The sequence below is a fragment of the Poromitra crassiceps genome (assembly GCF_964638095.1).
Source record: "Poromitra crassiceps genome assembly, chromosome: 6".
Classification (NCBI taxonomy): domain Eukaryota; kingdom Metazoa; phylum Chordata; class Actinopteri; order Beryciformes; family Melamphaidae; genus Poromitra; species Poromitra crassiceps.
In genome coordinates, this window is record NC_139627.1 from 17,520,674 (window position 1) to 17,536,621 (window position 15,948).

At 43.7% G+C, this 15,948-nt stretch overlaps 1 protein-coding gene across 1 annotated transcript; it reads left to right on the forward strand.

Annotated features, from left to right (window-relative positions):
- Positions 1–1,977: 1,977 nt before the first annotated feature.
- On the forward strand, positions 1,978–11,840 carry LOC310777760 (uncharacterized protein; the record flags this gene model as incomplete). The annotated part of the gene is made up of 3 exons (XM_083638121.1): positions 1,978–3,616; positions 7,002–7,164; positions 8,950–11,840. 3 exons carry the CDS (start codon positions 1,978–1,980, stop codon positions 10,613–10,615), a joined length of 3,468 nt encoding a protein of 1,155 aa, XP_083494247.1. The 3' UTR covers positions 10,616–11,840.
- Positions 11,841–15,948: the final 4,108 nt, after the last annotated feature.

The window sequence follows — 15,948 nt, forward strand, 5'->3', positions numbered from 1 at the left end:
TTTTTCCCACAAAAATAGTTCAATTATCTTGCTAAAAATGACTTTCCCTCCTTCTGCCTCATTAGAAAATACCAAAGCAACCAATCAGGGTTATCTAGATTAGAACATAACTAGCCAATCATAGCATACAAATGCTGAATGCTGGACAGGGATTGGCTCCAGGATTCGTGATGTCACAAATCAATCCTTTTCAATGAGCACAGAGAAACTTTCCACTTTCAGCAGATGAATGTGGAAACACCTTCTAGTCTCTGCACAGACATCATTCACAGTGAAGCTCAAACATCCAACTGAAGGAACAACATATTTTGGACTTCAGGGGGTCTTTAAATATCAGACTGAAGTGGATTTATTCACAAACTATGATTATCGCCATCGCCAGATTCATTTGTTTCTTCTCATAATTACTCATCATATTCTCAGTCTAAATGAGGAATGGCTGGCAGGTTTGTTTTCGTCCTCTGGAACTATTCCCACCACATGTATTTATACCAAGCTGAAGGACGACAAGAAGGATCTTATTGGTCATCATCAACGCTATTTGGTTTCCCTGGTCATCCTCAGGAGAGGGGACTCTGCTATCTTGATTTTTGAACGGATCAGATGAGTCAAATGGGCTTGAAGTGTTGAGTACAGCCGGACAGCAGATGTGGAGCGTACAGTATATAGTGTTTCTTCACTATCCTCTTGAAATAGGATGTCTGGAGGTCAATGTAAAGGCCAGCTGATGTGTCCCCCTTTGGTCTCTTTTCTAAAATAGCATAGAAGCTCTCTCTCTCTCTCTCTCTCTCTCTCTCTCTCTCTCTCTCTCTCTCTCTTCACTGCAGCTGTCCAAACAAGCCTGCTATAAGCCCCGCCTCCAACCTTCACTCTCCATCCATTTCCACCTCCACTTCTATAATGCACATTGATACTATAATAATAATAATAATAATAATAATAATAATAATAATAATAATAATAATAATAATAATAATAATAATAATAACAATACTAATACTAATACTACTACTACTACTACTACTACTAATAATAATAATACTAATAATAATAAAAAAAATCATAATAATACTATAATAACCATAATCATAATCATAATCATAATAAACATCTATAATGCATGTTGATACTGCTGGTCCAGCTGTATTTCAAAGCCTACATTTGTCTGTGTGGATGACCCCAGTGGGACACCTGGCCAGACATTCGACCCGGGAAGTCTCTTACAGATCGACTTACACTGAACAAGAGCTCCGAATTAGACCAAAACAAAAGGCCGGGTGTTTTCTCTCACTCTCTCGCACGCACGCACGCACGCACGCACGCACGCACGCACGCACGCACGCACGCACGTTGTTTTGGGGCGTGACTGACAGCTCGCCGATCATGGACCAATCTTCATGTCCAAGATGGCGACGGTCACAATGGCAAACTCCATGCTTCAAAACGGGAGTCCACAAACCAATGGGTGACATCACGGAGGCTACGTCCATATTTGTATACAGTGTGGCCTTTTCACATGATGTCAATACATTATTGCCTGTCTCTGCTGCTCTCTCTCTCTCGCTCTCTCTCTCTCACACATGCGCGCGCACACACACACACACACACACACACACACACACACACACACACACGCAACCATCATTTACTTCATACTGTAAACGAAGGCTAAACACACACTGCCTCTTTAACACCGCTCCTCTTCCTGGAAAGCAAAACCCCTCCCTCTTCTTGCTGGACTCACACACAGCCAGCTCCATTCTGTCCACATATTTCCTTGTTCCCTCCCCTTTCACAGAGCTGCCAGTTTAAAGATTAGTGTAAACATGTTGTGAAGTGCAAGAGCTGACAAGCCCATTCACTGTAGATCAGCAAATTAACATGCAAGACAAGGGAAAGATTGTTTTGGTTTGGAGTACAACGTTTTCCGTTGAGAGAAAGTGAAACTATTTGACATTCATTGCACTGAGAAGTGAAATGGCGCAGCACGGAATTCAGCTGGATGGAGCAAAACTCTGCTGTTCGATCTGTCTGGATCTACTGAAGGATCCGGTGACTATTCCCTGTGGGCACAGCTACTGCATGAGCTGTATTACAGACTGCTGGGATCAAGAGGATCAGAAGAAAATCCACAGCTGCCCCCAGTGCAGACAGACCTTCACACCGAGGCCTGTCCTGGGGAAAAACACCATGTTAGCAGAGTTGGTGGAGGACCTTAAGAAGACTGGACTCCAAGCTGCTCCTCCTGATCCCTGCTATGCTGGACCTGGAGACGTGGGCTGTGATGTCTGCACTGGGAGAAAGCTGAAAGCCCTCAAGTCCTGTCTGGTGTGTCCGGCCTCTTACTGTGAGCAGCACCTCCAGCCTCACTATGATGCAGCTCCATTAAAGAAACACAGGCTGGTAGAAGCCACCATGAAGCTTCAGGAGAATATCTGCTCTCTTCATGATGAGGTAATGAAGGTTTTCTGCCGTACTGATCAGCAGTGTATCTGTTATCTCTGCTCCATGGATGAACATGAGGGCCATAAAAAAGTCTCAGCTGCAGCAGAAAGGGCCGAGAGGCAGAAAGAGCTCGGGGTGAGTCGGCAAAAAATCCAGCAGAGACTCCAGGTCAGAGAGAAAGACGTGAAGCTGCTTCAACAGAACCTGAAGGCTATGAATCTCTCTGCTGATAAAGCAGTGGAGGACAGTGAGAAGATCTTCACTGAGTTGGTCCATCTCATTGAGAAGAGAAGCTCTGAGGTGAAGCAGCAGATCAGATCCCAGCAGAAAGAGGAAGCAAGTCGGGCTGAAGAACTTCAGGAGGAACTGAAGAAGGAGATCTCTGAGCTGAGGAGGACAGACGCTGAGCTGGAGCAGCTCTCACACACAGAGGATCACATCCACTTTCTACACAGTTACCCCTCGCTGTCATGTCTCAGTCAATCTACAGACTCACCCAGGATCGATATCCGTCCTCTGCACTACTTTGAGGATGTGACTGCAGCTGTGTCAAAGGCCAGAGATAAACTACAGGACATTCTGACAGAGGAATGGCTGAAGATCTCACTGACAGTGACTGAAGTGGATATACTGCCACAACCAGAGCCCAAGACCAGAGCTGACTTCTTACAATATTCACGACGTCAGATCACATGGGATCCAAACACAGCACACACACAGCTGTTATTATCTGAGGGGAACAGAAAAGCAACAGGCGTGGGAAAATATGGGTTATATTCTAGCCACCCAGACAGATTCACTAATAGGGAGCAGGCCCTGAGTAGAGAGGGTCTGACTGGACGTTGTTACTGGGAGGTGGAGAGAAGCGGGTATGTTTCAATCGCAGTCTCATATAAAGATATTAGCAGAACAGGGGATAATGCATTTGGATACAATGACAAGTCTTGGGCATTAGATTACGTAAACAATCAATTCATACAAAACAGTATCAAAACTCCCATTTCAGGCCGTCAGTCCTCCAGAGTAGGAGTGTACCTGGATCAGAGAGCAGGTATTCTGTCCTTCTACAGCATCTCTGAAACCATGACTCTCCTCCACAGAGTCCAGACCACCTTCACTCAGCCTCTCTATGCTGGACTTTGGCTTTATAATGGAGCCACTGCTGAGTTATGTAAGCTCAAGTAAACAGCGGTAGATTCCCTGCCTACTAGGGATGTTCATCGGCCGGCATGCAGAAAAGATCACCCGTCTGGAACCTTATCGAAATCAATGTGATTGAGCCAGCTATACTATGCGCTTCCCTCCACCATTACCAGGCGGATTGAAAAGTGCTTCATAGCGCTTCGCACATAGGCATTTTGTAAAAAAAAAATATATATATATAATTAAGAAAATATTAAAAAAATATTATTATTAATATAATCGATAATCGATTGTTAATTTTCCCAAATTTCGATTATGATTTTTTTTTTTAATTAACATCCCTACTGCCTACCAACACGAGGGTCAACAGTTGGCCAAGTACAATTGGGGAGAAAATGGGGGCGGGAGGCGGAGGAGGAGGGTAAAAATCAATGTTAAAGCAGCAATGTGTGAAAAAGAATTGCCATCTTTGTCACATCACCTGTCAATCAAACAGTGTGGGCAGAGGATTTTCTGTTGATGCAGTTTGAGTTGATGGCTAGGCCTACTGTATTCACTGTTCATGCTAACTACCCAGCTCTTCTTCTGTTGATGCAGTTTGAGTTGATGGCTATAGGCCTACTGTATTCACTGTTCATGCTAACTACCCAGCTCTTCTTCTGTTGATTCCAAACAACCCGGAAACATAAAACACATCCCTTCCTGTGAAAACACATCACTTCCAGTGCGACAAAGGGAAAATAATGGAAAAGATTTCATGAACTGATATAGGTTGAGTCAGTTCAGTCAGTAGAGTAGCCAAACTGAAATGTATCCATATGAAAATGTAAATTGTTTGGTCTATATAACATTAGTCCTGATCTTTGTTGCATATTTGTGTTGTCGCTGTAATATTTTATTTCCTTTTTGTTTCTGTTCCGCATGCGGTGCTTAATGGTGGCAGCACTAGAAGTCTTCCCTTTATTATAGCCGATAGTTGTTACTTGTTAATGTTGAATTTGTTGCCAAAAACACTTTGTAACTTTGCTAAGAAAAGTGAACCACAAATGTAATCATTATTATTATACTGTATTAAATAGAGAGATAATTCATTGTTTTCCTCCACATTGCTGACATTGCTGGTTTAACAGATTGATTGCGTGGATGAAGTGAATATGTAGATGTAAAGATTGACCAGGTTTTAGGGATTTGATGTGTGAAATGAATGTTTGAAAAGATTGAATAAATGAAAGAATGAAGTATTTGCTCAGACCACACCCATTTTCCATCTCGACCTTCATAGACCCTTTTCACAGCCGCCATTTTGTGCACCCAACTCACTAATTAGGTCCCCAACACTGGAGCACCTAAATGGACTGGAAGTTGGAAACACTAATTAATGTTTTGGTACACCTGTGTTTATCCTGCCTTTGAGCAACAAAATGCCTGTCGTGAAAAGGGTCTATTGTGATCTCTACTAACACACCTGTAAAGATTTGCGATGGAATCTTGCACGGTTGTGACGCTACGATATTGTGTTGAAATAGACAGATCTAAAGATCTGAGGATCGGCTATTAACAGCTTCAATAAAAAAATACTGGTGTCAGTCAAACCCTAAACATATGGCTCCCCACACACACACACACACACACACACACACACACACACACACACACACACACCACACAAACATGCATACTGTGGAGGTGGGGAGGGTATAAGGAGAAGTGGGCCTGTGTTGCTGTTAACTGCAGTACAGCAGAGGGGTTGGCTCTTCTTGCATTGGGTAATTAGGCTGTCACTCAGCCCGCGAGTGCAACGGGCCAACCATAGACTGTACAAATAGACCAACTGACCTTTTGATTGCATCTGCGACCTTTTGGCGGGCCGACGCCCGAGGGAGACGGGGAGAGGTGAGCGCAAAGGATACCTGGGACAGGGAGGTGGGGTCAGGGACAGGGAGGCGGGGTCAGGGTCTACAGCGGAACTGTAAAGCTGGCTGATTTCCAGATAGAGACGCTTGATTTAGAGAGGTGCCTTGTGCGTTTGAGGTAACGAACGCCACAGCTCTATTCTGATGTTATGCAAGTGGTGTGGGGGTTCCACGGGTTGAGTTTAGGCATTTGGGTAGGTGCATGGTCTAGGGTTAGGCATAGGGGGGAGGGTTAGGCTTAGGCATTGGGTATGTTGTCTTAGAGTTAGGGTCTGCATATGGTGGGGGGCTTAGGGTTAGGGTCTCGCCGTCCTCGTTGATTATCCCTTAAATGTAATTCTGCACCAACTCATATCTGACAGAAAATAATCTTCTCATCGGGACATGTGATCAAATGGGGGTGTGTAGTAGGGGATCTATTTGGTGGTCCTTGATGCAATAAAAAGAAAGCACTGATCTAACTTTACTGCAAGAAAAATGAACACATACGAACAACAACACCCAGAATCCTCAGCAACACCACATGTGAGGATATACAGATAAAGGCATTGGGAATTTGTTATGGAGTCTTCAGAACTACATCAATAGTCTCTGAGCAGAAAGGACCAAGAGGCAGAAAGAGCTCGGGGTGAGTCGGCAAAAAATCCAGCAGAGAATCCAGGGCAGAGAGAAAGATGTGAAGGTGCTCCAACAGAACCTGATGGCTATGAATCTCTCTGCTGATAAAGCAGTGAAGGACAGTGAGAAGATCTTCATTGAGTTGGTCCATCTCATTGAGAAGAGAAGCTCTGAGATGAAGCAGCAGCTCAGATCCCAGCAGAATAAGGAAGCAAGTCGGACCGAAGAACTTCCGGAGAAGCTGAAGCAGGACATCTCTGAGCTGAGAAGGACAGACGCTGAGCTGGAGCAGCTCTCACACACAGAGGATCACATCCACTTTCTACACAGTTACCCCTCACTGTCATGTCTCAGTCAATCTACAGACTTACCCAGGATCGATACCCATCCTGTGCGCTACTTTGAAGATGTGACTGCAGCTGTGTCAGAGGCCAGAGATAAACTACAGGACATTCTGACAGAGGAATGGCCGAGGAGCTCACTGACAGTGACTGAAGAGCATGTTTTACTGCCACAACCAGAGCCCAAGACCAGAGCTGACTTCTTACAATATTCACGTCAGATCACATGGGATCCAAACACAGCACACAGATGTCTGTTATTATCTGAGGGGAACAGAAAAGCAGCACGTGTGGGAGATCAGTTATATTCTAGCCACCCAGACAGATTCATTACCTGCTGTCAGGTCTAGAGAGGGTCTGACTGGACGTTGTTACTGGGAGGTGGAGTGGAGCGGGAAGCAAGTTTCAATAGCAGTCTCATATAAAGATATTAGCAGAAAAGGGGATGAAAGTGCATTTGGATACAATGACAAGTCTTGGGCATTACAATGTTACATCAGTTATCAGTTCACACATAACAAGATCAACACTCTCATCTCAGGCCCTCAGTCCTCTAGCGTAGGAGTGTACCTGGATCAGAGAGCAGGTGTTCTGTCCTTCTACAGTGTCTCTAAAACCATGACTCTCCTCCACAGAGTCCAGATCACCTTCACTCAGCCTCTTTATGCTGGACTGTGGTGTCCTGCTGAGGTGTGTAAGCTCAAGTAAACAGGAGTTATTGAAGCAGCAGTGTGTGTGTGTGTGTGTGTGTGTGTGTGTGTGTGTGTGTGTGTGTGTGTGTGTGTGTGTGTGTGTGTGTGTGTGTGTGTGTGTGTGTGTGTGTGTGTCTGTGTATGTCACCGCCCCTTCGTGGGAGCTGGACACGTTCGACACCAACATAACTGAGCGAGGCAACAGTGTGCCCAAGAAGGCTGCATGTGGTTTAGTTGTCAAGGACTAACTAGAATAAAACCACGGATATATGCCTCCGCCAACAAGTGAGCAGTCGACATCCATGTCTGTCCAGACTTTGACGTTTGAGCCAAATGTGAAGAAATTCTGTCAAGGCGCACCTGAGATATTGTGTTAACGAGCTTGAAAATGGCGTTTGTGAGGTCACAGTGACTAGCAAAAGCTAATCAGTTCATCCTTGAGTCCAAGTGTCCAAATCTGAGTATTGCTACTATTCAAGGTCAACAAATTGAGGCAGTGTCCACCTACAAATATCTAGGTTTTTTAATTGATGACCACCTTTCTTTTAAGCATCATATACAGCATATGGTGAAAAAGTTGAAATTAAAGTTAGGTTTTTATTTGAGGAACAAATCGTGTTTTTCTCTTCATGTCAGACAGAGATTGGTAGAAGCAACATTTCTGCCTGTTCTTGATTATGGTGACGTGCTGTACATGAATGCCTCAGCTCACTGTCTTCATATGTTGGATACTGTGTATCATGGTGCTTTGAGGTTCATTACAAATTGTAGAGCCCTCACTCATCACTGTACATTGTACTCAATGGTCAATTGGCCTGCTCTGTCGACTCGCCGGCTTAGTCACTGGTATGTTTTTATTTATAAGGCCATTCTCGGTAGACTTCCTGAGTATTTATCAGTCTTTCTGTCCTAAAAGCACTGTACTTATGGCTTACGGTCTCAGGACGTTTTGCTCATGACTGTCCCTAAAGCTCGGACGGAGATGGGCAAAAAGACCTTTATGTTTTCTGCACCATCCTCTTGGAATACCCTGCAGAATGGGCTTAAACTATGGGACCTAGTTACCCTTAGTGAATTTAAAGGCATTGTAAAGTCCCAGGAATTTGATTCTATTAACTGTAAATGTTTTAATTGATGATTCAAATGTATTTTTCCCCGCACCCATAGGCTACTGTATTGCACTCTCGAGCTTGTTTGTTTTCTTGTTTGTTGTCTTGTTGTAAGTTTTACTGTTTGTGTCTGAAACTATGTAGCTGCAGCCATTCTTGGCCAGGTTTCTCTTGTAAAAGAGATTTTAATCTCAATGAGACATGCCTGGTCTAAAGGTAAAAAAAAAAAAAAGTGGACAGCAGCGAATCTATTTGGTGGCCCTTGATCTGGCCCTGATCTAACTTTACTGCAAGAAAAATAAACACATACGAACAACAACACCCAGAATCCTCAGCAACACCACATGTGAAGATATACAGATAAAGGCATTGGGAATTTGTTATGGAGTCTTCAGAACTACGTCAATTGATGCTGCCTCCATTTTTATTTGTCATAATCTTCACTTCATATTGTAAAAGAGTTGTAAACACAAATGTCTCATTCAAACTGTTCCTCGTTCTGGAATGAAGCAAAACCTGATAACTCCTTCCTCCTGTTGCTGGTACCTCAAGTTTAGCCAGTTCCATTGTAGCCAGATATTTCCTTGTTACCTCCCCTTTCACAGATCTGCCTATGTAAACAACATGCTGTCAAGTGCGAGAGCTGACAAGCCCAAGTGAAACTATCGGACTCACTGACACTGCAAAGTGAGATGGCACAGCAAGGAATTCAGCTGGAGGAGGCAAAATTCTGCTGTTCGATCTGTCTGGATCTACTGAAGGATCCGGTGACTATTCCCTGTGGGCACAGCTACTGCAGGAGCTGTATTAAAGACTGCTGGGATGGAGCGGATCAGAAGAAAATCCACAGCTGCCCCCAGTGCAGACAGACCTTCACACCGAGGCCTGTCCTGGTGAAAAATACCATGTTAGCAGATATAGTGGAAGAAGTGAAGAAGACAGGAGGACTCCAAGCTGCTCCTCCTGATCGCTGCTATGCTGGACCTGGTGATGTGGGCTGTGATGTCTGCACTGGGAGAAAGCTGAAAGCCCTCAAGTCCTGTCTGGTGTGTCTGGCCTCTTACTGTGAGCAGCACCTCCAGCCTCACTATGATGCAGCTCCATTAAAGAAACACAAGCTGGTTGAAGCCACCATGAAGCTTCAGGAGAACATCTGCTCTCGTCACGATGAGGTGATGAAGATGTTCTGCCGTACTGATCAGCAGTGTATCTGTTATCTCTGCTCCGTGGATGAACATAAAGGCCACGACACAGTCTCAGCTGCAGCAGAAAGGACCGAGAGGCAGAAAGAGCTCGGGGTCAGTCGGCAGAAAATCCAGCACAGACTCCAGGTCAGAGAGAAAGACGTGAAGGTACTTCAACAGAACCTGAAGGCTATGAATCTCTCTGCTGATAAAGCAGTGAAGGACAGTGAGAAGACCTTCACTGAGCTGGTCCGTCTCATTGAGAAGAGAAGCTCTGAGGTGAAGCAGCAGATCAGATCCCAGCAGAAAGAGGAAGCAAGTCGGGCCGAAGAACTTCAGGAGAAGCTGAAGCAGGAGATCTCTGAGCTGAGGAGGAAAGATGCTGAACTTGGGCAGCTCTCACATACAGAGGAACACATCCACTTTCTACACCATTACGCCTCGCTTTCACGTCTAAATGAATCTACAGACTCACCCAGGACCGATACCCGTCCTCTGGACTACTTTGAAGATGTGACTGCAGCTGTGTCAAAGGCCAGAGATAAACTACAGGACATTCTGCGAGAGGAATGGCCGAAGATCTTACGGACAGTGACTGAAGTGGATGGTTTACTGCCACAACCAGAGCCCAAGACCAGAGCTGACTTTTTACAATATTCACGTCAGATCACATGGGATCCAAACACAGCACACAGATGTCTGTCATTATCTGAGGGGAACAGAAAAGCACGTCTGGGACTTCTGCCATATTCTAGCCACCCAGACAGATTCATTAGCCGGTTTCAGGTCCTGAGTAGAGAGGGTCTGACTGGACGTTGTTACTGGGAGGTGGAGTGGAGCGGGAAGCCACTTTCAATAGCAGTCTCATATAAAGATATTAACAGAAAAGGGGAAGAAAGTGGATTTGGAAGCAATGACAAGTCTTGGGCATTACAAAATTACATCAGTTATCAGTTCAAACATAACAAGATCGACACTCCCATCTCAGGCCCTCAGTCCTCCAGAGTAGGAGTTTACCTGGATCACAGTGCAGGTGTTCTGTCCTTCTACAGTGTCTCTAAAACCATGACTCTCCTTCACAGAGTCCAGACCACCTTCACTCAGCCTCTCTATGCTGGACTGTGGTGTCCTGAGGATGGAGTCACTGCTGAGCTGTGTAAGCTCAAGTAAACAGGAGTTATTGAAGCAGCAGTGTGTGTGTGTGTGTGTGTGTGTGTGTGTGTGTGTGTGTATGTGTGTGTGTGTGTGTGTGTGTGTGAGTGTGTGTGTGTGTGTGTGTTTTCTCTCTCTCCATCTTTGGTGCTTAGCATCATTGTGTGTGCCGTGGTGTTTCTGCACTGCACCTCCCACAGATCACCTGTCAGTCAAACAGTGTGGGCGGGGACTGTGATGTCTTTTTCCAAGTTGAATTCTCTGTTGATGATGTTTGATTCCCTGTAGGTGGCGCTCTTTTCTTTGCCTTTGTGTTTCTTTGTGTCATATCAGTGAGTGATAGAGAGTATCCAAACAGACATGTATTCATATGAAAGCATAAATTGTTGTGTGGTCTATAATATAGACTCTATAGACCAGGGTAGGAAAGTAACTTTTTAAAAAGAGGGCTATTTTTGCCCCCGTGAAATATATTTCGGGGGCATTTTGGATAATTCCCACGGCAATTTTATCAAATGTTGGGAGATAGCTTAGTTGCACCTATGTAGCATGACAGACCAATCAATGACTCTTATCCAAGCATATTTTATTTCTAAAAGTTCATAAACAATCACCCATCTCCTATCTCAACACTGTTGATTGTCTGCCATGTTATTAATGTACTTGGCAAAAACATGAGTGAACTAGCTGGCCATCTAGCGTGTGCTGCCTGTCAGAGGTAAGTTACACTAGTAGGAGGAGGGGGTTGTATGGATGCCTAGCTGGCCATTTTCAAGTCATGCTTTGCAAATACAGAATAATGTTAAAATACAGAGTGTAAAACTCTTTATTTTATAGGGGCATTTAAAAGCCCTCGTCACCCCAATTCCAAAAGGGCAATTCTAGATTTTTTAGGGGCATTTTGCCCCGAGCCCCCGCTAATTTCCTACCCTGCTATAGACTCGATATAGTTCTTATGTTTGTTGTATATTTGAATTGTTGCTATAATATTTTCTGCTGTTTCTGTCTCACTCCATGGGCCTTAATGGAATAGCACTAGAAGGCTTCTCTTTATTACAGCTGAATGGTTGTTAATGTGTGATTTTGTTCCCTGGCCCCGCCCCCTTGTAGCTTGATTGAGAAAAGTGCGCTACACATGTAATCATTATTATTATAATCAATGGGGAGAGGATTCATTGTTTTCCTCCACAGTGATGACACTGGTTTAACAGATTGATTGTGTGGATATATATGTTAATATTTAGTTAGGAAGACTGGACCAGTCTTTTACCAGGCTTTAGGGATTGCATGTGTGATCAAAGTGAATGTTTGCAAAGATCAATAAAAAAATTCCCAAGAATGAAATAAATAAATAAGAAATCCATGTAGATGACAAATGCACTGAGAAACGAACCTTCGCTCTCCACGGTCACGGAATCACCCAACTAACTAGTGGATGCATTCCTTAACATGATACCAACGTGAAAAACATATGGAAGTGTGTGAGCACAGCAGTGACGTTTACATCATTTGAAACGGACATATTTATTTTCGGTTGAAAATGGAGTAAAAATGAGCTCTGCCTCTGACATATTCTACGAGCCAACCCAATCGCCAGAATAAAATGCCAGCATTGTACGTTTCTGCAATCCATTATTCATTCATCCATTACTGAGGAATTATTTTCAAATGGAGTGATCTTTCTTATATTCTATGGCAGGAAGGTGGGATTATGACTTATACTCATCTTGTAAAGATGTACAGTGAGATATGCAGTTCAAAAAATAGAATCAATTAACTTCTGCTTTACTTCAGAAATGGAAAAGGCAAATCACAAAAAGAGGAGCAGAAAAGCTGTTGTGTGGTGGGGCTGCGAAGACAACAAATGTAAAAAATCGCCAATTAAAGTGTTTTTGTACTCCTGAGCAAAACAAGGAAGCCATTGAGAATTGGCGAGAAGAAAAATGTGGATCTAGCTGTCAGTGAAGTAAGTTGGAGTGTTCATGTTCCGTATATATGATCTTTGTGTGCGACACGCGACCATGCACGCGACATAGGAGAACGTCAGGATTGGGGGGGGGGGGGGGGGTGTTTTTGTTTCCCCCCGTTTTGGGCGTGGTTTCTGAATGATGAAGCGCTCCGCAGTGTCTCTATAGACGGACAGACCGACAACCCGAAACCATAATGCCTCTGGCCTGGCCAGCGGAGGTATAAAAAAGGTGGGTTTTGAGGTTGTTTTTTAAAGATGACATACAGTATGAGTATGAAAGACAATGGCTGGGTTTCCCAAAAGCTTCTTTGCGCTAAGAAGCTAATTCAACCCTTCTTAAGGCCCCCTTAAGAAGCAAACGCGTTTCCCAATTGCTTCTTTACGAAGGCATGCGTTTCCCAAAAGCTTCTTAGCGCTAAGAAGCTTCTTTGACCCTTCTTAAGGCTCCCGTAAGAAGCCAACGAAGCCAACGCGTTTCCCGATTGCTTCTTAGCCTAAAATTATCTTCCAATTATCCTCCGTTAAGAAGGCTGCGTTTCCCAAAAGCTTCTTAGCGCTAAGATGATCTTTCGTTAAGAAGGTTTTGTAAGAAGGGTCTGGAGCCTTCTTAACACCTTCTTAATGACAAAACACTGGCAGATCCAGCCGCGTCAGGCAAAAGGAGATACTTGTGTCCACTGTTCCTCTTGTGTTTTTCCCTTTTTCCTTTCTTTCATGCACCCTTTAGTGTTTAAAATTGGGGAACACTTGAAAATCTCCCCTGTATGTATGGTTACTTGTGTTTTAAATGTTTTACCGTAGGCTATATTTCTCTAATCAGAATGGATTCCTTTTATAATCTTGTGGATTTATATAGCACCTTTCACAGAACCCAAGGTCGCTTAAATTCTGTAGTGTTTCTCTGTTTTGTTGTATGCTGTGTATATAAAGCAATTTGAACTGCAGTCCATGTCTGAAATAAATAATGTTTAATATAGTTTAACATGACCATGATTAGGTTATTCTACAACAGTGTTTCTCAACCACTGTGTCGTGGCCCACTGGTGGGCTCAGAGTGCCATCAAGTGGGCCGCAGAGGACCTCTCACATCGAGATGGTGGACAGCTCCAGTTAAGATGCTTCTTAAGAGCCTTCTATTTTTTTTATTTTTCTCGACTGTTAACACATTGAGTGCCAGCCATTTTTTCATCCTGTAGGTAAGTTGTGCCAGGTTTTTTTTTGAGGATTCTGGCTCATTTTACAAGAGCCGAGGATTATTTTCTGTTAAGAATTCATGAACACCAATCATCTAAAAATAACTAATAGAATGTGTGCTTTCTCTGTCTAAAAGAGTTAGTTTGCAGAGTTAGTAGTTATGTAGATATTAGCCGTTGAGTACAGCATGGTTTCAGCGTCTGGAAATTTATTCAGAGATAAATGGCTTTTTGTGAAATTCGACAGAACAGTCACTTTAACCATTCATTTTTGGCATCAGTAAGACCGTCAGACATTCTAAACAATAGTTTTGAACAGTAATTTCCTCCATAACAACAGGAAACACCCCTCTCATTCAAACTCCTCCCTCCGTGTGTCTTCTCCTCCTTCCTCCTGGCTCTACAGCGGGCGTGTCAGAAGCGCGTTGCTGCTGCCTGCCTGCCTGCCTGCGTGCCTGCCTGCCTGCTTGCCTGCGTGCGGACGCTCCTTGTGCGAGTCAAGATGGGCCGGGGAATGCGTGGGCGATGGGCAGATGTTGATTCTGGCCTTTCTGAGGTGTTTCAAAGTGTGTTTCACCTATAATCTATTTTGCAAATCGCTCTCCGCTCTCTGTGTGCGGCTGCCTGCGCGGCCGCTCTCGGGCAAGACAAGTGTGGAATGGATTACTGTAAAATCGCCTCGCCATTTCCTTGAATGGCTTGCTCCAGCGGCAGTTTTTTCTTTGATTTCGCTCGTCTGGGGGAGCACTGTCAACACTTAGTGGGTCGGTAAAATAGATTATACACATTCTCTTGCTCCAATAGTGATCTCGAAGATGTAAAAGTTGTTGATTGATGTCCCACCGTCAAAAAAAATAAATGTTTATGTAAGACGAGTTATTTCGGCTCTGGCACTCAAGCGTTGGATTATGTAAGACGAATTATCTCGGCTATGGCACTTAACGTGTTAAGAAGGCGTTTGGGAAACACTTCTTTGGAGCCTTCTTAACTCCTTAAGAAGCTTCTTAACTCCTTAAGAAGCTTCTTAACTCTTAAGAAGCTTCTTTGTTGGGAAACTCAGCATGAGTGTTGGCCTGTCAGATGTTACTGGGGAGGGCATTCTAGAGGGAGGGGGCAGCAAAGCAGAGGCCCCACCCTGTTACAGCTTTAGCAAACAGATCCCTGCCACGCTTGTCAAAGTGGATATAAATCTTATGATCATATTCAGCCAGTGACATGGAGATTTACAATGGTAAGCAGGGGAAAAAAACATGGGGGGAGGGGGGGTGTGTGTGCGTTCTAAAGGTTGGGCCCAAGAATGATGGACCCCCAAAAAATGCAGCCCCACTTGTTCATCAGTTTCACCTACCAAACCACGAGTTTCACCACAGGTATCAAACCACCCATTTAAACATTTTGGCACCTCTTCATCTTTCTCTCTGCTCTCCTCACCTCATTTGCTCTCTCTCTCTCTATACGACTGACTTTGCCTCTCTCTCTCTCTCCAGCACACGTGACACGGTCAGGTGAAAGGAATAACACGTATGGCAACTGTGAAAATCCCACAAAACAAGACAAAAGGTTATATTACGCAAGATTAGATGTTGAACAACCCACTCAATATAACAAACAACGAATCACGAAAATACTTATAATTTGTTAGCAAACGTTGAGGGTGATTTTCTCTGAATGTTGCTCTTAGGAGTACGAACATTCAAATAAGCATATCTCCTTCAAATATGTTCAGATTTCAAAAGAGCATTTGAAAGCTTACATTCTTTCACAATCGTCAAAAAAGACCTTTAACACCAGTCCATCACATATTAGGACACCTGTCTTGTTAACCTTTACAGTGTCATCTCGCTGATATTCGTTTAACAAACATTTAGACATTAAATTAACACAGCCAGATTTAACTGCAGACGTACGTCGTTGACACAAGCAAAATGTAACCGAGTTGCAGCATAGTGACAAATTTGGGTAGTAACCATCAGTTCTTAAAAGCAGGTAAACACATACAGCCCCAAGGTTGTTTAAAGTTTGCAGACACCCTCTAGACAGATAACACAGAGAGGCCTCAAGAACCCATGTCAAACAGTCATAATAATAATAAGAATAATAAGAATAAGAATAAGAATAATAATGATCATGATAATAATGAAAAAACAATGTTCACGTAGGCTACATAGGTACAATATATATATATTTGG